This window comes from Notothenia rossii (genome assembly GCF_949606895.1).
Source record: "Notothenia rossii genome assembly, chromosome: 6".
Taxonomy (NCBI): domain Eukaryota; kingdom Metazoa; phylum Chordata; class Actinopteri; order Perciformes; family Nototheniidae; genus Notothenia; species Notothenia rossii.
Genome location: NC_136909.1, coordinates 65,584,001 through 65,605,804, shown reverse-complemented (window position 1 = coordinate 65,605,804; position 21,804 = coordinate 65,584,001). Strand labels below are relative to the sequence as shown.

The following is a 21,804-nucleotide window of genomic DNA, read 5'->3' as shown; positions in this document are numbered from 1 at the left end:
TTCAAATTCAAAACATCTATCAAAAGGTCATTGTTTATGGACTTGCTATGGACAGTCAATTAAAACTGAGTTTAATGTATTTCAGAATGATTTAAAGTATTATGTTATGGATTTGATTATATTGCTGTGTATGTAGAGATCTTTATACCATGATAAATTGCTCAATTGAGAAAAAGTCGAATAATTGCAGCAACATTGAACACACCAGTCCAGCGGAAGTCTCGGCAGCTGTGATTGGTTGTCAGCACCGTGTCTCCTCCTCCTGCACAATCCTCCTTTTCCCGGAAGTAGGAAGACCCAGAAGTCGCACAGAGGAAAGTCTGTTGACAGCATAAATCACACCCAGGCCACTGACAACACTTTTACTGTCCTAATACATCTGTCCTGCATCGCATTGTGCTTTTCGGAAGTAGCAGGAGCCCTCAAGGTACTTCACAGTGACACTAGTTTGTGCATAAGGGGATTGTTGTTGTTTTCTCTTCATTTAACTTGTGCTTTTCAACTCCTTCAGGTATGGAATATGGCAGCAACTGAAACACAGCTTATGTTAAGCGTTGGATTAATCGGTAAGTCTCATTAAAACAATCGTCTCTTGTTAGGATTTCTAGTGTAGCTCGCGCCTCATTACGTGCAGGAGAATCACATGACATCAGTGTGACCCAAAACTGTCTCATCAGCAGGCCTGCATGTCCCTCATTGGTTAATTGATCCTGCATGTCAGGGTCAATGAGTTCCTAAACGCATCCCATAACACGGAGCCCCATGTGATAACGATTTGCTCCCAGGGAGCTCTGCCTGGCATGACAGTATGTTAAAACCCTCTATGGCATGACTTTTTATTTTGGGAGGAAAAAAATGTTTCACCATGTGTTTTAGGAGCTAAGGGGTCCCCTCGTAGCACAATGTGTTACAATACCCTCGTAGCACAATGTGCTACGAGGGTATTGTAACACCAAGGATTTCTACAATTCAGAAGAAATAGAAAAAACAACTCTATATGAATTCAAAAGGGGGTGTGTGTGTGTGTGTGTGTGTGTGTGTGTGTGTGTGTGTGTGTGTGTGTGTGTGTGTGTGTGTGTGTGTGTGTGTGTGTGTGTGTGTGTGTGTGTGTGTGTGTGTGTGTGTGTGTGTGTGTGTGTGTGTGTGTGTGTGTGTGTGTGTGTGTGTGTGTGTGTGTGTGTGTGTGTGTGTGTGTGTGTGTGTGTGTGTGTGTGTGTGTGTGTGTGTGTGTGTGACACCCTATCTTGACCTTCACTGTCAGACGGAATAGCCCTAACAGCCTGATCGTGTCCCTTCTGCCCATAACATGTTTTGGTGTCCACTTCCTATATATATCAGTAGATGGTAAAGTAAAAACATTGACTAGGTTTATAATTTTACAGCTGAGCACATTTGCACACTTGCATGATATTGCCTGGAAAAAGTGGTCCAAGTGGCACAGTGTTGCCCTGAGGCAACGCGCAAAAAAACATAGTTTTAGCTCATTAATAAATACATAATAAGTCTTTAAACAATCAAATATACTTCTTTACTTATTCATGCACATGCATGTATTTTTTTATTTTAAGTTGTGTACATTTCTAATATGTTCATCCATCCATCCATCCATCTTCTCCCGCTTATCCGTGGTCGGGTCGCGGAGGTAGCAGTTCCAGCAGAGAGCTCCAAACTTTCTTTTCCCTGGCCACATCAACCAGCTCTGACTGGGGGATCCCAAGGCGCTCCCAGGCCAGCGAAGAGATATAATCCCTCCACCTGGTCCTAGGTCTACCCCTTGGTCTCTTCCCAGCTGGACGTGCCTGGAACACCTCCCTAGGGAGGCGCCCAGGTGGCATCCTAACTAGGTGCCCGAACCACCTCAACTGGCTCCTTTCGATGCAAAGGAGGAGCGGTTCAACTCCGAGTCCCTCCCGGATGACCGAACTTCTCACCTTATCCCTAAGGGAGACACCAGCCACCCTGCGGAAAAAAACGATCTCGGCCGCTTGTACCCGCGATCTCGTTCTTTCGGTCATGACCCATCCTTCATGACCATAGGTGAGGGTAGGAACGAAAATGGCGCAGTAGACAGAGAGCTTTGCCTTCTGGCTGAGCTCCCTTTTCGTCACAACGGTGCGGTAAAGCGACTGCAGTACCGCTCCCGCAGCTCCGATTCTCCGACCCATCTCACGCTCCATTGTTCCCTCACTCGAGAACAAGACCCCGAGATACTTGAACTCCTTCACTTGGGGTAAGGACTCATTCCCTACTTGGAGTGGACAGTCCATCGGTTTCCTGCTGAGAACCATGGCCTCAGATTTGGAGGTGCTGATCCTCATCCCAGCTGCTTCACACTCGGTTGCGAACCGATCCAGTGAGTGCTGAAGGTCGCAGACCGATGAAGCCATCAGAACCACATCATCTGCAAAAAGCAGTGGTGCAATCCTTAGTCCACCGAACTGCAGACCCCCTCCCCCACGACTACGCCTCGATATCCGATCCATGTATATTACAAAGAGGATTGGTGACAAAGCGCAGCCCTGGCGGAGGCCAACCCTCACCTGAAATGGGTCCGACTTACTGCCGAGGACCCGGACACAGCTCTCGCTTTGGGAGTACAGAGATTGGATGGCCCTGAGTAGAGACCCCCTCACCCCATACTCCCGCAGCACCTCCCACAGTGACTCCCTAGGAACCCGGTCATACGCCTTCTCCAAGTCTACAAAACACATGTAGACTGGATAAGCGTACTCCCAGGCCCCCTCCAGGATCCTTGCCAGAGTAAAAAGCTGATCCGTCGTTCCACGACCAGGACGGAATCCGCATTGTTCCTCCTCAATCTGAGGTTCGACAATCGGCCTGACCCTCCTTTCGAGTACCTTAGAGTAAACTTAAAAAGGGGAACCACCACCCCGGTCTGCCAGTCCTTCGGTACTGTTTCCGACTTCCACGCAACGTTGATGAGACGTGTCAACCATGACAGTCCCTCAACATCCAGAGCCTTCAGCATTTCTGGGCGGATCTCATCCACCCCCGGGGCTTTGCCACTGTGAAGTTGTTTGACGACCTCAGTGACCTCCCCCCAGGAGATTGGTGTCGATCCCCCGTCATACTCCAGCTCTGCCTCTAACATAGAGGGCGGAGTCGTCGGGTTCAGGAGTTCCTCAAAGTGCTCCTTCCAACGCCCTAACACTCCATCAGTTGAGGTCAACAACGTCCCATCCTTACTGTACACAGCTTGGATAGTTCCCTGCTTCCCCCTCCTGAGGTGTCGGACAGTTTTCCAGAACAACTTTGGTGCCGCCCGAAAGTCCTTTTCCATGTCTTCTCCAAACTTCTCCCACACCCGCTGCTTTGCCTCGGCCACGGCTGAGGCTGCTGCCCTTCGGGCCTGTCGGTACCTTGCAGCTGCCTCGGGAGTCCCCCGGGATAACAAACCAGTTCACCTAAACTACACGTTTGGGCTTGCCAGGTCTATCCCTCCCGCACAAGCTCCGACTCCTTCCCCCCCAGAGAGGTGACGTTCCACGTCCCCAAAGCCAGCTTTTGTCGCCCGAGTCTGGTCCGTCGAGACCCTCTGCCTTCACTGCCACCCTTCTGGCAGTGCACCCGACCTCATCGCTGTTTCCCGTAGGTGGTGGGCCCGTGGGACGGAGAAGCGGAGGTGTTGCCCACGTTGCCTTTTCGGGCTGTGCCCGGCCGGGCTCCGTGGCAACCCCGGACACCAGACGCTCGCCGACGAGTCCTCCTTCTGGGCCTGGCTCCAGAAGGGGACCCCGGGCTTCCTCCGGGCCGGGTATCCTCACTTCGAGTGTCGTCTTTCATGAGATCTTGTGAACCAATCTTAGTCTGGCCCCTTGCCTGAGACCAATTTGCCATGGGAGACCCTACCAGGAACACAAGGTTCCAGACAACACAGCCCCCAGGTTCATCAGGGCACACACATTTCTAATATGTTAAAAAATGAAATGTATCTTACCAAGTGGTGGCCCTGAGTCCCCTGCAGCTTTGCTTGCAGAAAGGACAGCTCCACCCCCAGACAAAAGGCCATACCCATATAATTCCCTCATTTTATTGGACACCAGCATGTCAGGTGACATTGTGTATATTTAAAAAAATAAAAATATTTAGAGGGCCAGTGTGAGGTCGAAAAAAGTGGTTTGTTGCCTGAAGGCAACAGTATGCCATAGGGATAGTTCGGATTGTGTGAGTGACTTATCAGTGTATTGCTGCAGTAGATGGAGCTCCATGTCCCCCAGTTTGGTAGGCAGGAGCACCAGCATGGAAGGAAAGCAGTGTGGTGCTTTAGAAATTGGCAACAGCTAAATATATTTTAGCAAACTAAAAGGAAGGCCACCTAAAACATCAGTTTTAGTGTGCACTATATTAAGAAATATTTATTTAGTCTTTTAATCTTTAGGTCGGACACAACTTTCGACAGGGATCTGAAGTAGTTATCTGTCTTCTTCAAAGCCACCAAACACATACATTAAAAAAAAAACATTAGTTGTACGTTGATAACTAAAGTTGTTGGTCCACTGATTCCTTGATTGATTTGTTTGTTTGTGTTATTCTTTGACTTTGAGGAAAGAAAACGTTCTCTTTAAGTCACACACTGATCCTCACAAACTAACCAATCGAGGCAGCCAGCAACTCCCATGTTCGGCGAGGTAAAGTAACTGTTTTGGTCAATGGTGGCTGTGAAGAGAGCATAAGTGGATTTAACAGCATAAGGTCTCAGTCAGAAAGGGCTCACTGATGAAAAGGTAAACAGTGAAAATATTATTAATATGGCATTTTAACTTTTGAAGGTGGCCCTTTTTGTAGGTGGCTTAAATATTTTTGCTACCCTCATTCACAGCAGGATATTGCTTAGCTTCAATGCTAGTACTCCTGTGTGTGCATGCCAACAGTCATCTACTGTAGGTATACACTGACTATGGACTTATTTATACAACCCTATTTAAAAAAAATGGTAACTTTCCCTTTACTGGCTATCTATTTTTTATGAAATTAGTATATTATGTTTTATTTGGTTTTCTTTCCCTCTGCCCAGAGAAAGATGTGAACGGAGACACTCTGTGGGTGTGGTGCTATCCCTCTGTGAGCTCAGACCTGAGGCAAGTCCTGCTCAGCAAGTGCTGTCTGACTCAGGACAGCCGGGACTTCCACACCTTTGTGTTCGGGCAGTTCTGTCGCATCTGGTTCTACATCAGCACTGTGGAGGTGCAGGAACCCACAGCGCTAAACAAGGTACACTGTCCAGAGAGTCAGCTGCTACTAGAATCTCCATCAAGGAACATGAGAGTTACTTTTCTATCTTTCTATAGAGTTTATTGTTTGTCTCTTTTTTTCTCCCTTCAAGGTCACTCATTTTTCAATAGTTGTTACTGCAAAAGACTTCAACCCTGAGAAGTATGCTGCTCTCAGCAGAATCCTCTGCAGGTACAGTGTTCAACTCAGATAACACTGTTGTTACACTTTTATTTCAAGAGGGTTTTTCATTTGAAGGATGTGTTACTGTGTATTCTCCAGGATGTACATCAAACATGGCAGCCCAGTGAAGATGATGGAGGCTTACGTCACCGTCCTCACGAAAGGAATTTGCCAGAGTGATGAAAACGGCTCGTTTCTAATAAAGGACTACGATATTCGGAAAGCCTTCTTGGCTGGATCAGTCAAAGGTAAGACACCTCAGTCTCTCAAGAGGAACACTAACCAGTATGTTGGGATCCTTTTGTGATTGTTAAACGTTCATGCAGAAATACAAATAAACAAGTCCTACTAATACGTTGTTCATGCCACTGTAGTACATTCCCCTGCAAAATAAGTCACATTATTTTCACTATTTTGGTCCAATACAACCTGGAATATAAATGTTTTTTATCTGCTTTTTATGTAATGTGTATCCAACCAAAAATTGGTGAGGTGAAATGAAAAAGATAGTTTTAAAAAAACTCTAGTAAAACAACTAAAAAGTGGTGTGTGCATATACAGCAGATTTGCTAAGAAGCCACCAAAATATTATGTAAAGCTAGCAATTATCTTCAGAAGTCATCTACAAAAAAGATGAAAAAAGCAATTTACTGTAACTGTCACATGATCTGTCATCTGATCTTACAGACAGCTGTTTTAAAACATTGGGTGCATTTCACTTCTCTTATTTTTCATTTCCTCGTTCCTCGGTCTCGGTATCACCGGAAGTTGATTTGTCTGCGCCACCTTGAGTAGCGTCCCAGTGGCCTTATTTGTGCCGGAGGACCGAGGAGCGATAATGGAGGAGCGATAACCGAGGAACCATCAGACCATCCTCCGATGAAATCCTCTGACACTCGCCCCGCCCCCTTACTCACTGATTGGACGATGCAGCGCATGCACTGATCTGATGCTTCTTGACATGAGAGCTGTTTCCCAGCAGAGTGAAGAAAATACATGAACCTCACGGGAGTCACTCCTCAGTCCATACTGTGTTTTGTTTCAATTAATGTATCATTTAGTTATAAATATGTAATATATCTGAACAACAAAGTGGTCAACAATTACTTTATTAATTTATTGGAAACATTTTCATGATCGCTTTTTTCGTTTATACATTTTAAGAATGGCGCTTATCTTTTTTGAGAATGAGTTCTTATTTTATTTTATTTATTTGGGTCTACAACAGATGATACAAATGTAGTCAGTAAATGTGTACTAACAGAGGCGGGGGTGTTTGTGAAAACAACGGGGACAGAGCTGCTGTCAGACATCAGCTGTGCGGTGTCATCACAAACGGACGTCGCTTCACGTGGAAAGGAAAGGACGTCCCATTGCTCTTAAAACTAATTTCCCTGCTTCTCGTGGTTTCCTTGCGTCTCTCCATGCTTCCATGGTGGGAGGGACTAGACGCAGGGAAACGACGCAAGTGAGGGACGCAAGGATTCCATTTAACCGAAATGAAACGCACCCATTAGAGGTTTCTCAATACTCAAATTTCCCCTCCTCGACTCCTATCCTCGAGACTTGGTGCCGCCCACAGGAGATGCTAGAGGAGGACTGAGGAAGGGAACCGAGGAGAGAGGAGTGGAAGCAGCAGGCGATTAGAGAAACGAGAACTCCTCTCCTCTGAGCGGTCATTTTAAAGAGACGTCCATTAATGATGACAGGAGGCACAGCAGCACTCTGATGGACAGATGTGTTCATGACGACTTATATATTTACTTTTAATTCATTGACAGTGCGGTATAATGAGACAATAATAGGCTACAGATGCGGACATATACACACACACATATAAAATATAAATATATACAATTTCAGAATCAAACAAGTATGAGAGCACTCTCATAATAACGTCAAACAATCAGAGACTGGATATATCTCCCCCCCCCCCCCCCCCCCCCCCCTCTCTCTCTGGTCGCTGAAATGGGGAATTGAAATTACGGGCCAAAAGTTGTAGAAGTATTAAAAGTAAGCATAGGACACCAAACCCACTGAGACCCGTCTGTCCGCCGCATCTACGCACTGTACAACACACACACTGTACCACACACACCTACAGCTCCTAAAGCATAATCAGGCTACAGCCGTTTTGTATTTTATTATGTGAAGCACTAAATGGTCTTAGAAAAATATTGACTCTTTGTTTGTAGATATCTACTAAACTACAGCATACAAATACACAAAGTAATGTAGGCCTGTTATACTGAGTGATATATATTTTACACACTGCTCTGCTTTCTGCACGGACCTCACAGCTGTTCTCACTGTAAACATCGCGTTGTGATGAAAGCAGTTACTAAAATAATATCCAAGGGATGCATGCAGAGCTGTCATTGGCTGAGATAAGTCCGGCCGTGCGTCACGCATCCACAGTTCCCGGAAATGTATCCGTGGAGGAGCCGTGGAGGATGCATCAGTGTCTCCTCGGTTAGAGCTCCTCCAGAGAGCCTCCTCGATGCTCGATGCTCGGTCCTCGAAGTGCATTTAGATAAATGAGATGTCCTTCAACATGGCGCGCTGAAATTCATTTCCGGGTCACTACCGGAGAACCGAGGAGTCGAGGAGGGGAAATTTGAGTATTGAGAAACTTCTATAGTCAGTGTCCATTTTTGGATTCCTAAGGAGTAAAAGCAGGTCATCCAGTGCACTTCATGTCTGCATTCTCTCTTTGTCTCTAGACGTGGTGTCTCAGTTTGGCCTGGAGACGATCATCCTGTACACGGCTCTCATGCTGAAGAAGAGGATTGTTGTCCATCACCCTCGGATTGAAGCCTTGCTGGAGTTTACAAGGTGCGATTTAGACTCAAATAAAAAATTAAGGATGGCAATAAAAAGTGGGCAGATTAATTACAGAATCAAATACGTATAATTCTAATATTAAAAGTCTTGCAGATAATGGATAGCCCAGTTGATTGCAATTATTTAACAAGTGCTGCATCTAAGAACTCCGATAGAGAAAGACAACCCAAATGAGTCATAACTATTACTGTGATAACAGTTTGATCAGTTAGATTTGGTTAGAAAAAGAGCTATAGAAAATGAAATTATCCATTTTTGCTCAAAACATTAAGTCTTATTATCCTCAGGTGCACATAGACTGTATGTCAAGAACTCTTTCAAAATCCAAACATGTGAAATGGGTTATCTCAGTGATATTGGCATCCCTTTTCCAATTATTTAGCTAGACATTTGTATTTGTAGAGGTGAGTATTTTCCTCCGTGTGTAAGTCTTTCTGTGTGTCCCTTCAGAGTCCTGCCCTCTCTGACCTGGCACAGGAAGGACTGGTCCATCCTCCACCCGTACGTTCACCTGACTGATACTGAACTAGAGGATCTGAAGAAATGCCCGGGTGAGGATTCTTTATTTACTCTTAGTTCTCCTCCTCTCTGTTGATGATAAACCACCATCTGCTCTGAGATCTCAAGCTGGGGAAATGAATTATTCACCCAACAATATGTTTCTCCGCAGGATATGTAGCGGGGTTTGTAGATCCAGAAGTGAGCAACAGATCGGACTTGTTTGATGTTTATGTGAACCTCCCGGACAGCGTCATCACAGTATCCCAGAGTGCCAAAGGTATGTTCAGAGAGAAAGCAGTATGTTTTTAAGAGCCCTTTGATTCTACATAGAGCAGGACAGCATTTCCTTCAGACTGATGTGAAGTCTTCCCCCCCCCCCCCCCCCCAGAGGCCATGGCTATGGGGAAGTTGCACAAAGACGTTGGACTTCTCATCCTGCAGTCTGCGGAGGATGCTGAGAGGTCTGACAGTCAGGTCATCAAGGTGAGATCCTCAGAACACACGTCTGAAATCGAGAATTAACGTCCTGAATCTGACACCCACTCATTACTCCACAGGATATTTCTGTCAAGACTAAAGAGATCCTGGCTAACTTGGCAGCCCTGGCTGATCAGTGTGAAGACTCTAAAATCACGTTGGAAAGTTTAAAGCTGCATCATTTCCCCCCGGCCACAGAGAACTTCCTCTTTCATTTGGCAGCTGCCGAGCAGCTCTTACGGATATAGTTTTTTATTTTTCAGACTCCTTGCTGCAGGATGATGTTACCGTCTCTTACAGCATGGACTCTGGCTCTGCTGTTCTCAATATGTCAGGACATCTCCTGTGGTCTTAAAGGCTTGTGCGCACTCTCTTCTTATGAGAGTGAACAGAAGACACTTTCTCACAGTTATCTTCATGTGAGGTAGGAAAGTGTCACATGACTCAGATCTTTACTTGTACCAATAAATACATGTTTATATATTTTTGATTGCCAACAAATCCCTTGAAAAGACCAAAACAACAATGACTTGAATCCTAAATGTTGCATTTTACTACCATGAATATGGGCACTGTGAATACTTGAGTGACTGCTGCTGACTATAATACTCACTACTGCACCAAATGTGTATTCATCCACAGCAAAATATAGTCCCAAAAAGTGCACAATCTAATCCTATTTCAGTTAACTGCTGTTAACATTTACACTGCCCAGCTGTTAAAGCCTTTTATTTGATCAATTCAAGAATACATTAGTTTTGCTGCATGTATCAGTGGGCTTGGAACTACTGTAAGTGCCAAAAAAAGTAAGATGGACACTGAATGTTTAGGTGTTTTCATGGTATTTGATGGCATACAAATATGAAGTAACTTTAGCCTTGTTTTTGAAATCAGTAGTTAAGGACAATAAGGATCTACAGTGTTTCTCTAACTGTGTGAAACGGAGGAAAATAAACTGGTACTTTTCAGCTGGTACATCTAATAATCCTCCCAGATTTGAGCTCCCACAGTGCAAAGCGGCACGTACATGCCTTTATGGGAATATTGTGCAAACGCTGTAAAGAGATATAAATACGCAGCAGCTGAAATGCAGTTATTATTAATATTAAAAAGCTTATTGATAGAAACTACATTTGTGGTTATTGGATCATAATGTGTGTGTTTATATCATTTTTTTAACTCACATTTTGTATTTGACTAATTACTTAAAAACAAGCATATCGTGATGTACAAGGCTTTTTAAAAAACTTTATCAAAAGGTGTTCATCAAAATGCAGCTGATCAAATATTAGTGTTTCCATGTCCATATTGATTTATACTGAATCATGTGTCTTAATGTCCACGTTTTCTTTTTATCCACGTTGAGTTAGCGCTGTTGTTTTAAGCACATTGCCAAAAAGATGGTTTTGTGCCTCAGACACACAGTGCAATAAATGCAAATTTAACTTTGGAAAATAAATGTATTATAATGAATTCATGTAATATTTCCAATGTATAATACAATTAATATTCCAGATGAATACATTTAATATAAAAAATAAGCGTTTTAATCTCTCAAACTGTATTTTTTTCCATTGGGCATCTTTGAGTGTGTTACATGCGTTGTACATTTTCAGCTGCATGATGCTAAAGAAGAGATTTATTATAATACTAGCGAGTAATAGCAACATGTGTTTTGGTAGATTTGTGTATTTATAGGTCCTCAGAGTCCTCTATGGTAGTATAACAGTCCTTCGCAAGCTGCCTCCTGCAGGTTCTTTTCCACGTTTTCCTTCTTTATCTGTAAAACAAGGCTAACGTCAGCTGAGTTCATCACAAGGAAACCATTTCAGTACAGGATGATCTGAATCTCACCGTGCTCAGCTGTGGAAAGAGACTGAACGAGACGGGGATCATCAAGCCAAAACCCATCGCAACACTCATGTAACGGAGAGGAGCGATCAGCACAGAGCTCTTCTGGATCACTCTTGTTCTAAAAAAGGACAAGTTATTTGGTTAAATCTGAGCGTCCGACCAGGTAAATGTAACTTATTGTAAACGTGACTGACCTCCATAAGAGTGTTATCAGGAGGGAAGGGACAGCAGCGGTTGTACCGAACAGCGCTGCTCTTGACAGTGCAGTCTCCTTCACAGCCTGGACATAAAGAACAATTTAACTATGTTTCAAAAAGAAATGTGTAATGTGTATTTCTGTCCTTTTGCTCTTCTTTCGTTAACCTTGTGTCCCGCTGCTTTAGAAAGGCCGACCAGATTTCCATTAGAATCAAACACTTGGATCCCAGTTTGTGACTCTTCACTTCTGACAGTGTACACACTGATGAAGGCCACAGCAGCTGGAGAGAGGTACACATACATGTTAGTTTAAAAAGTCTTACCTGCTAATACTGGATCCACAATTAAATGGAAATGAAAATGATGAAGTACTTTTTGTCTACTTTGGGGGGAATTTACGCATATACTACCTGAAATGCAAAATAAAGTATTCAGATGTATGGAACAGTATTTATATTTCATAGATACTTACCTGAGAGAGGGATTGGTAGCATGGTCCTTAAGACAGCCTTGATTACTTCACTACTTACACCAAGTTTATAAATCATAATTTGAGGAAGGGACTGAAACAAAAAAAGTTTTTAAAAAGCAGCATTTTCTAAAGTTGACTTGCCACATCATAATAAACATGGCACAGATGCCATTGTTACAATCAGGTTATACACACCCCTGCACATGTTGCATAGCAAACGGTTCCAGCGCTCAACAGAAGCTGCCTCGAAGACAGCTTCTTACTCTGGTGGGGAGAGATAAAGGTGATTAAGAGAAGCAGGAACAGAGAAGGACTGAAAGCTTCATATGAACTAATGCCAGAAAAAATTAATTAAAAGTCAAAGTATATTAAGGCATTCAAAGAATATTAAAATCCTAGTATGCCATAGCAAAAGGTATAGTACACTGTCAAAAACATAATAAAATAGTATAGTATGCCAAACATCTAATTCATTTAGTATGCCACATGTTACAGATGTTATAGTATGGCATAACAAAATAATAAAAAAGTCATATGGTATGTCATAAAAATGTGATAGTACAGTATGCCATACAGAACATTTCCTATATTATGGCACATAATACAAATATGTTTAAGATGTCAAAGTATAATAGGTCATAAAAATGTGATATCGTAGTACAGTGTAACAAATTCAGAGCATGGTATATCATAAAATTATCTTGCAAGACTAATAGAGTGGTCCAGGGATGATGTATTTACCCGGAAATAAGCTGCGCATGGGTTCCCTCGACAAAAAAGCAATGGGATTTCTCCATAGGATTTAGGAAAATAGCTCGAAATAAGGTCTGTGGAAAACGAACCTGTTTGATAAATGCATGTTTTGTTCAGCCGGATAATATCCACATGTCTACCCTACTTTTATAATTTTCAAATCATAAATCTAATCGCCAGAAGCAAAATGCTAATGTTATGCTATAAACGAACGACAGCAGGGTCGCACGACTTCAACGTCACGCCAACTTAAAGGTGGGGTAGGTAAGTTTGAGAAACCGGCTCGAGATACACTTTTTGTTGTATTCCATGGAATGCTCTTAACATCCAGATAGCAATGAATATCTTAAGTGCTTTGACAAAAAATCCATAAAAAAGGTCATCTGTGGAAGCATTGGTACTGTAAAAAGCATGACCAATCATTTTAGCCGGCCCAGCTAAAATAACTGGATGGCCTACCTGCCTGTCAGCCTTCCATCTGTGCACAAACTTATCTCGTGCCCCTCATTGGTCATTGTGTGTGTTGGAGGATGGGCTCTGTAAGGAAGTGGCAGAACTTTTCCGGCTGTGTATTTTCAAATTCTAGCGCACTCGAGCTGGTTTCTCCAAAAATTACCTACCCACCTTTAAGATCGATATTCAAAAATACAGATTCAAAATTGTACAAGTTAAAACTTTGTTTAAACAGTTTGCAAAAGCACAGGTACTTGCTTTCAAGCAGAACAGGGCAAACAAACTTAGTGGGAGTATTTACGAGTTTGGCGTAATGACGTACAACTTCCCCACAACTTCTGTAGTCCTATTCAGCCACTTGTTAACAACCATCGTTTTTCAGACACGTAAACTCTTCAAAAATCACCAGTGGGGTCACTGCTGATGTATTTAATGTCGTAGAACAAAACGTGATCCGTCTCTTAAATTTGTGTCAACCACAGACCTTATTTCGAGCTATTTTACAAAATCCTATGGAGAAATCCCATTGGCTCTGAGACGAGGGAACCGGTATCGGTAAAATCATAGGGTAAAATGCTAACTCACTTCCGGGTTTCAGGACTCGTCACTGCACCACTCTATTTACCATAAAACGAAAAACAAAAATACGTCAAAGTATAGTAGATCTTAAGAAATATTTAAAAAATGTAATAGTAAAGATGCATAAAAAAAAACAATACAAAATGTAAAGTATAGTTTTTCACACAAAACATCAACAATGTAATGATATGGTATGACAAATAATTATTCAAAATGTCAAAGGACAGTTTGTCATAAAAACATGTTAAAAATGTGATAGGACAGAGTGTACAATGTTACCTTTTCTGATGAAGAATTTCTGTTTGCAAGGGTGAACCTAGTTTGGTAACTCTGCAGGAAAAACTGAAAGAATGCATTTTTCTTTTTAAACATGAATGAACTGTGTTATAATACCCACATGTAATATACTGCACTTTTATTAATATGATGAATATGCTTTTACCTGCCAGAGCAGAGCATATTTCACATTGGTGTGAGGCAAAAAGCTGGCGACCACCTGAAAAAGAGGTTTGTTTGAATATGTAACAACCTTTATTTCAAAAAACTATTTAAGTTGTCATTTATTTTATATATTTACTAGATGACCAACATACCAGAGGTGCTGATGCGGACAAAAATGCTATAAAAAAATAACAGAAGTAAGAGCATCAGTATCTACTTTATTGATACAGTTGTTATACTTGTTACATGATAAAAATGTGAACATATTTAATAATGGATGCAAACTATGTGTCAAAGCTTAGATTTACCACACCTGCAGGGCGGAGCATAAGTGGAAGAACATCACCAGAGTCAGCATGGACAGATGACTGTAAACACAGAGCGCTCATTAAAAAGCAGCACATACAAAATACATTTGTAATTAAGTAAAGGTTCTGTTTGAAGATATATAAAGTTGAACTGGAGGTTTATTGTGGAAAACATGACTGAATTCTAATTCATTCAGAGACATAAGGTTTTTCTTTCAAAACTTACAAGTGATAGGGTGACTGCTTCTTCATTCTACAGGAAGAAACAAACAGATTTTAATAAATCAGGTACATACATCTGACCATAGCTAATTCAAGTAATACAAAAAAAGAATCTGACCCAATCATCTAGTTTCTGTCCACCTCTAAGCAGACCATGAGCCCTCTCTATTTTGGCCTGCAGAGAGAAGCATGACTTGTAAGCATTATATTCTTACACACATGCATCTCACAGTATATGAACACTGTAGTGACAGCTACTTACATCAGAGGAAAGAAGGGAAGTGGGATCAAGGATATTAACCCAGATCTTGAACCGACTAAAGAACGACTGAAAAAAGGAAAGGAACATTTATTTAAAAACATGTTTGGATGAAATTATTACATTTCATTTGGCAGACGCTTTTATCCAAAGCGACTTACAATGTGCATTCAACCAGGAGGGTACAGAGTAACAAGAATCATGTAGGTACATTAGCTTCAATTAAGCCAAACCATTCAAAGTGCTAGCACATTGATTGAAATGATATGTAAACGCCGGTTTCAGTTCTAGCTGAATATAAAAAACGTTTGTGTACAGTTACCTGTCCTTCGCTTTTCCAAAACAACAGATTAGGATCCATTGGGACAACGGCCAGGGGTCGTGGCAAGGGCAACGTCAGGGGAACTTCTCAGAAATTAAATAAGTCACAATAACCCTTCTGCAGCACACATTTAAACAGCATGTATTGTTGTGCTTTTTAAGGTCAAATTCAAATCTTGAGCAAATACTTCCGCCTTCAACCCCGTGTTCAGCTGTGGGCGGCTGTGTACTGTGTGCTGCATTCGTGGACATCGGAAAAATCTGATGTATCCAAGTTGTGTTAATTTTAAGAGTGCAGTTGATGCTAAAAGTATGAAGCGCATAACTTCGCAGACGTTATTTATTGATTTAAAGAAAAGCCATACAAAAAAATGTAAGGGAAATTTGGGGTATAATTGAATATTAAATAAAAATATGTTCAACCTTTTCAAATAAATAATTGTTTTATAGACTGCTATTTCAGTTTACTAGGTCAGTGACTTAGCCTTAATTTTTTAAGCATGCTTTGGTTCAAGTTTTAATGCAAAGTGATATTAGGTTGAGTACATTTATCATTTTCTCAACACCTGAGGATCTTAATGTCCATGGTACATACGAGTGTTTACAGCATCCTGTTTACCATTGACTGGGTCCAGGACAGGTATCTTCGGATAATCAGTTTAACATCACTTTATTTGGTGCAGAATATCATATAAGTGAATAATTTTATGCTCATATTTTTTCAGAGCACAGGTTTACGTCGAGCACGTGCGTACATGACGCAACGACCTGCTTAACAAACCGGCCGCCCTCCTCGGTTATGGCTAGAAAGGATCCGTCTTGTGTAAAACTCTCGCGAGAGTTTGGCTGAATTTCACGTGGCTGAATGTTTACGTTTGGTAGGCAGCCTTTCAGTTACGATCGTTAACATCAGTTGGCCACAGCAAATGATGGTGAGAAGCTAAACTATCTATTAATTATGTCAATGACAGGGAGTGTGATTGTTGAAATAGGGTGTTAGCGGTCTTGTTGGTGTTCAAAGAAGAATGACAACACTGTAGATCACCAACACTATGGTTTATTTTTTATTCACAGGCAAGTCAACGTTGTCGCAGTAAAAGTCCCAAGATAGCTCCTGGTGCAATAAAATGTTCCCTTGCAGTGTTTTACTATTAAGTCTGATGTTTCTCTATTAATATTGCTGCTGCATTATTGTGTATGTTGCATCATGTTACTGCTGTAGATGTGTTTCCGAGCCGCTCCGATTACAACGAGAGTTACAACGAGAACGTGACGTCATATTTACACTAGACGGATCCTTTCTAGCCATAACCGCCCTCCTCTGACAGACAATCCAAAATGGCAGCCTCTATCGGGAGACTTCTGAGGACATCTGTGAGTGAAACTTCTCCAACATAGCGTCACATGTTTATATTTAAAGTATTTATGCTTAGTATGCTATTTATTATTAACTAATAACTGTGTCAATAGCAAGAAACGATGTATTTGTGTACTCGCACGTGTGTTGCACATTTAAGTGAACCCGAGCACCAACTGACACAGTACTGACAAACCTCTGGTCCGCGGCCGCTGTTGTGTACTAAAATGGGTTACAAAATATATCCAGTTAATCTTCTTAAATCTTGTTAGCAGTGCATGTAAGGATTCATTCTAAAGTTGGAGCAACAGAAGTAGCTTTGCTTGGAAGGTTACTCAATTATGTTATATTAACCATGCAAATAAATACATGAATGTGATTTAATAACGTCTTTATGTTGCTGCACGACTTGGGTCTGTGAAAGCTAAAAGTGCTGAGCCACCGACTCTGTATGTTTGTTTCTCAATCTGCTGAGTATATCTGCATGTGTTACATTATAAATCATTCCGCACAATGAACCCTTTCCCCCCCAATTAGAATAGCATTACATCATACAAAAGTATGTTAAATGCAATTTTACACTGTGCCAGCTAACGAGCACACATACATGTAATATTTTCCTGGTCTTGATGTTTTTAGGTATTGTGTCATATTTGCATATAATCAGAGTAGCAGTAACATGTTTGAACAATATCCTTAAAAAGACAAAGTTAGTTAAATGATCAACTTTAAATCAAATTAAATACAAAGAAAATCATCCTTTATTTATTACAGAACACTCCATTACTAATACTAGTTAACTAACCTGTCAGAGAATGCAATATAAATATATCATTTTTGGTATTTTCTTCACGGACACATTATTTTCTAATTCCACAACATTGACTTCACATCAGACCTGCAGTTATTTTTAACGTGCTTGTCCTCACTCTCATTATTAACACCAATTAGAGCTTTCTCAGCAGGTGTTCTGCTCTTGGCCGCTGATGGAGATCCCTGCTGTGATATCACTGTTCGGAGTGTGATCACAACAAACTCTCCATGGCTGAGTGCAGCGTCGTCTTTTTCATATTATGACAAATCCGGGAATTATCCTAAACTAAGCATTTTATACCACACGTGGTGGTCCATGTTGGCATAACAGAACTGTAGATATTTATACAAAAAAACATGCACTTTGATAATAATTACATTATTATATGGGGCTTCATATCTACAAATAATCAAATAGGACTAATATGTCTCAATACAATTGAAACAGACATGGATGGTTCATCCTTTATACATAAGTATTGTGAAGTTACTCACAAAATATCTTGAGATTTTCTTTCCAGTGTATTTCTGAATTGTTCATGTTGAATTTCTAAACATTTTTAAGGCTAAGGTTGCAGCAGGAGGGTTGAAAGTCACAGCCTCCTGTCAGCATGGAGCGTCTGGAGCTAGGAGGATCCTCAGCACGCCGTCACTGCAGAGAGCCGGTTTCGCTACCAGTATGTACCTAAGTCACACGATACACAGTCGAATGCTGATTAAACTCTACAGCAGACACCATTTATTTTCCGTCTAAAAATGTATCTGCAACCATTTGAATTACTTCATATGTAAACGTAATCTCTTTGACTTGAGGGCAAAACACGGGAGATTGGTTTGGCCAATTGTGTTTATTGTTTGAAGTTTTTCACTAAATAATCACCAAATCTATATTGTTCTCTCAAAGATGTTTCAGTGTCAAGAAGCGGTTATCTTCATGTGCAGGATAATATACATCATTTGTTGTTCTCTGGAGTTGTTATAAAAGCAAGTCCTCAGGTTATAGCTAAGCAATAATATCAGAATATTAAACATTTTGTTTTTGTTATTTAAATTTATTTCAATAATACATGTTACGCCTTATCTTAGCACATGTAAAATATTCAAAAAAATGTTTGGTTAACTTACTGATCAGTTTACTGTGTACACTGTCAGGTTCTTTACAGTTGCACAAACAGGCATGTTCCATCAATGTTATAAATAAGATTGCACACAGAGTTCTCTGTACTATACACTGTAAGTTCCCTTGTTTTTACTAGGCAAATAGTTAGAAAGAATAAATGGTCTTTTCCATATCAGGCTCTTCCAGATGGGCCCCTGCTGTCACCCAGACGGCTCCTGATTTCAAGGGCACAGCTGTCAGCAATGGCGAGTTCAAGGAGATGAGCCTCGCTGACTTCAAGGGCAAATACCTGGTCCTCTTCTTCTACCCACTGGACTTGTGAGTGTTTGTGACATGGAAAAAAGAAGAAGGGCTCTTAATACCCTTTGATTGAAATGCACATTGAGTGATATTATACTTTTATGTAGCTCAGTAGATTGTTGAATGAAAGTCATCTCGTTTGAAAAAAGAAAAAACATTATTAATTTGTTTCCAAACATAAAACGGTAACATGAGACAAAAAGCAGTAAAATAGCAGTTTGTGTAAAAGAAAAAGAAAAAATAAACTTTTACAAAAAAAACCTGAGAGCAGTCCCAGCCAACCCTTACAGTAAAGCAAAAATGAGAAATTCAGTTCCACATGTCCATGCAAATGCTCGGTTACTTATCAAACATAACATTTCATCCACCCACAACAGGCTGTTAAACCAGACTTGTATAATAAAAGTCCTCTCAATTAAGAGGTCATATTATGTGCATTTGTAATGTGTGCCTCTACTGTGACATGTTTACATGCTTCAATGTTTAAAAAGGTCTTTATTTTTCTCATACTGCTTTGCTGCAGCGCCTGGCGGGCACCTTAGCCTATCATGTACAATGTGTTGGATCAAGTGATGTCACAATGTTACCGAAGTAAACAATGGAGTCAAATCGAAGTGTTTCAGGCAGGGTGGAGTGTGTAGGAGAGAAACTCCCTCTGGAGGGAACTTTGGGATTTGAGCTTTTGCAGAACATTTACATGCACAAAAACCTATATAACACTACAGGGAAAGGAACGCCCCAAACAGCATAATAAGGCCCCTTTAATTGTCTTTAGGTGTGAATTTGGTCAGATAATATTTCCTCACTGAATCTTTTTTTTCTCTTTGTTTCAGCACCTTTGTATGTCCGACAGAGATCATCTCATTCAGCGACAAGGCCAACGAGTTCCACGATGTTAACTGTGAGGTGGTGGGCGTGTCTGTGGACTCTCACTTCACCCACCTGGCGTGGATCAACACGCCACGCAAGGTGCTCCCCCTCTTTGATCATTATTCAGAAACTGACTAGGTGCAGAGTTCAACTCGCTGACTTTTTCCATTCATTCTTTGATCTGGGTCACAAAGGAGCGTTGGCAAATGACTGACTGTATGTCTGATGTGTTTACTGCAGTAGTAGTGTCAGTTACTCTAACAGGTGTTGTTTCCTGGTGTTCTGTCAGACTGGAGGCCTGGGTCACATCCACATCCCCTTACTGTCCGACCTCAACAAGCAGATCTCTAAAGACTACGGGGTGCTGCTGGAGGGTGCAGGCATCGCACTGAGGTACGTCAGTCATTTATACACGTCTGACAACAGGGAAATATCACTAATTTATCTTTTTACAACAAAGGGTGGAAAACGGAATAGTTAGGAAGCTTCAAGCATAATTGGCATTCAAATGCACATCCATTCATCCTGTTTAAAGCCAGTGTTACCGCACGGTTGCAGATAAAGTATACGCCACATTATAATTGTTAGAATTACAGTTGCAAGAAAAAGTATGTGAACCCTTTGGAATTACCTGGATTTCTGCATAAGTTGGTCATAAAATGGAGGAAGCCACTGCTGTCCAGAAAAAACATTGCTGCACGTTTTGAAGTTTGCAAAAGAGCACCTGGATGTTCAACAGCACTGCTGGCAAAATATTCTGTGGACAGATGAAACCAAAGTTGAGTTGTTTGGACGGAACACACAACGCTATGTGTGGAGAAAAAAAGGGACAGCACACCAACATCAAAACCTCATCCCAACTGTGAAGTATGGTGGAGGGAGCATCACGGTTTGGGGCTGCTTTGCTGCCTCAGGGCCTGGACAGATTGCCATCATCGAGGGAAAAATGAATTCTCAAGTTTATCAAGACGTTTTGCTGGAGAACTTAAGGCCATCTGTCCACCAATTGAAGCTCAATAGAAGATGGGTGATGCAACAGGACAACGACCCAAAGCACAGAAGTAAATCAACAACAGAATGGCTTCAACAGAAGAAAATAGTCCTTCTGGAGTGGCCCAGTCAAGAGTCCTGACCTCAACCCAATTGAGATGCTGTGGCATGATCTCAAGAGAGCGATTCACACCAGACCTCCCAAGAATATTGCTGAACTGAAACAGTTTTGTAAAGAGGAATGGTCCAAAATTCCTCCTGACCGTTGTGCAGGTCTGATATGCAACTATAGGAAACGTTTGGTTGAGGTTATTGCTGCCAAAGGAGGGTCAACCAGTTATTAAATCCAAGGGTTCACATACTTTTTCCACCCTGCACTGTGAATGTTTACATGGTGTGTTCAATAAAAACATACAAACATATTGTTTGTGTAGTTTTAGCAGACTGTGTTTGTCTATTGTTGTGACTGAGATGAAGATCAGAACACATTTTATGACCAATTTATGCAGAAATCCAGGTAGTTCCAAAGGGTTCACATACTTTTTCTTGCAACTGTATACAATTATCTTCTAGCGGTCGCTGTGTACGATTGTGTGATCCAAACATTTCTAATGACTGTTTTCATTTTCTTAATGCCAGTGCGAGTGTACATTTTGTCATCGGTTTTTTCGTTTGTTTTGTAGAGAACTACAGAAGTGGTTTTGATTAATTATTTTTTGTCCTTCAGAGGCCTGTTTCTCATCGATCCAAACGGCGTGGTGAGACACATGAGTGTGAACGACCTCCCAGTGGGCCGCTGTGTAGAAGAGACGCTGCGCCTGGTGAAGGCCTTCCAGTTTGTGGAGACTCACGGTGAGGTGTGTCCAGCCAGCTGGACCCCCGAGTCCCCGACGGTGAGTCTCTCAACCTCTGATGCCATGAGACTCCAACACCATCAACCCATGCATTGAGACTGCAGTGTTAAGATCTGTTGCAAACGGTCTTTTCTTTGATCATGTTAGAAGTGTGTAGAAACTGTTGTGCTTCAAGTAAATCAGTTTTTAACGCTCAGTTTTTTTAACTTTTCAGATCAAACCAACACCAGAAGGATCCAAGGAGTACTTTGAAAAAGTCAACTAAAGACGGAATTCATAACTAACAATACATGTACACTTAGTTTACATTTTAAATATCCATTTGTTGAGTATGCTAATAAATATATTCTTTATAAATGTCAGCTCTTTGTTTTGAAACTGAATGTGCTATTCCTCCTGATGA

At 41.4% G+C, this 21,804-nt stretch overlaps 3 protein-coding genes across 5 annotated transcripts; 2 read left to right on the top strand and 1 right to left on the bottom strand.

The window, feature by feature from the left end:
- Window positions 1–267: 267 nt before the first annotated feature.
- Window positions 268–10,364, top strand: dennd10 (DENN domain containing 10). The gene is made up of 10 exons (XM_079688704.1): window positions 268–427; window positions 512–566; window positions 5,036–5,232; window positions 5,345–5,424; window positions 5,515–5,663; window positions 8,139–8,250; window positions 8,710–8,810; window positions 8,930–9,037; window positions 9,149–9,243; window positions 9,318–10,364. Exons 2-10 carry the CDS (start codon window positions 521–523, stop codon window positions 9,483–9,485), a joined length of 1,056 nt encoding a protein of 351 aa, XP_079544830.1. The 5' UTR covers window positions 268–427; window positions 512–520; the 3' UTR covers window positions 9,486–10,364.
- Window positions 9,735–15,338, bottom strand: sfxn4 (sideroflexin 4). The gene is made up of 14 exons (XM_079688697.1): window positions 15,099–15,338; window positions 14,780–14,845; window positions 14,636–14,692; window positions 14,522–14,548; window positions 14,301–14,355; window positions 14,140–14,165; window positions 13,989–14,042; window positions 13,826–13,888; window positions 11,957–12,025; window positions 11,762–11,852; window positions 11,455–11,570; window positions 11,286–11,371; window positions 11,092–11,209; window positions 9,735–11,017 (listed from the first exon to the last, which is right to left on the bottom strand). Exons 1-14 carry the CDS (start codon window positions 15,135–15,137, stop codon window positions 10,940–10,942), a joined length of 945 nt encoding a protein of 314 aa, XP_079544823.1. The 5' UTR covers window positions 15,138–15,338; the 3' UTR covers window positions 9,735–10,939.
- A 562-nt stretch (window positions 15,339–15,900) lies between these two features.
- Window positions 15,901–21,763, top strand: prdx3 (peroxiredoxin 3). Of its 3 annotated transcripts, XM_079688699.1 has the most exons (8): window positions 15,901–16,029; window positions 16,320–16,471; window positions 17,833–17,944; window positions 18,564–18,705; window positions 19,521–19,656; window positions 19,847–19,950; window positions 21,275–21,440; window positions 21,616–21,763. In XM_079688699.1, the coding sequence occupies exons 2-8, from the start codon at window positions 16,436–16,438 to the stop codon at window positions 21,664–21,666; spliced, it is 747 nt and encodes a 248-aa protein (XP_079544825.1). In that variant the 5' UTR covers window positions 15,901–16,029; window positions 16,320–16,435; the 3' UTR covers window positions 21,667–21,763. The 3 variants fall into 3 exon arrangements, with proteins under 3 accessions (XP_079544825.1, XP_079544826.1, XP_079544824.1); XM_079688700.1 differs by lacking the exon at window positions 16,320–16,471 and having other exon boundaries at window positions 16,009–16,029; XM_079688698.1 differs by lacking the exon at window positions 15,901–16,029 and having other exon boundaries at window positions 16,154–16,471.
- Window positions 21,764–21,804: the final 41 nt, after the last annotated feature.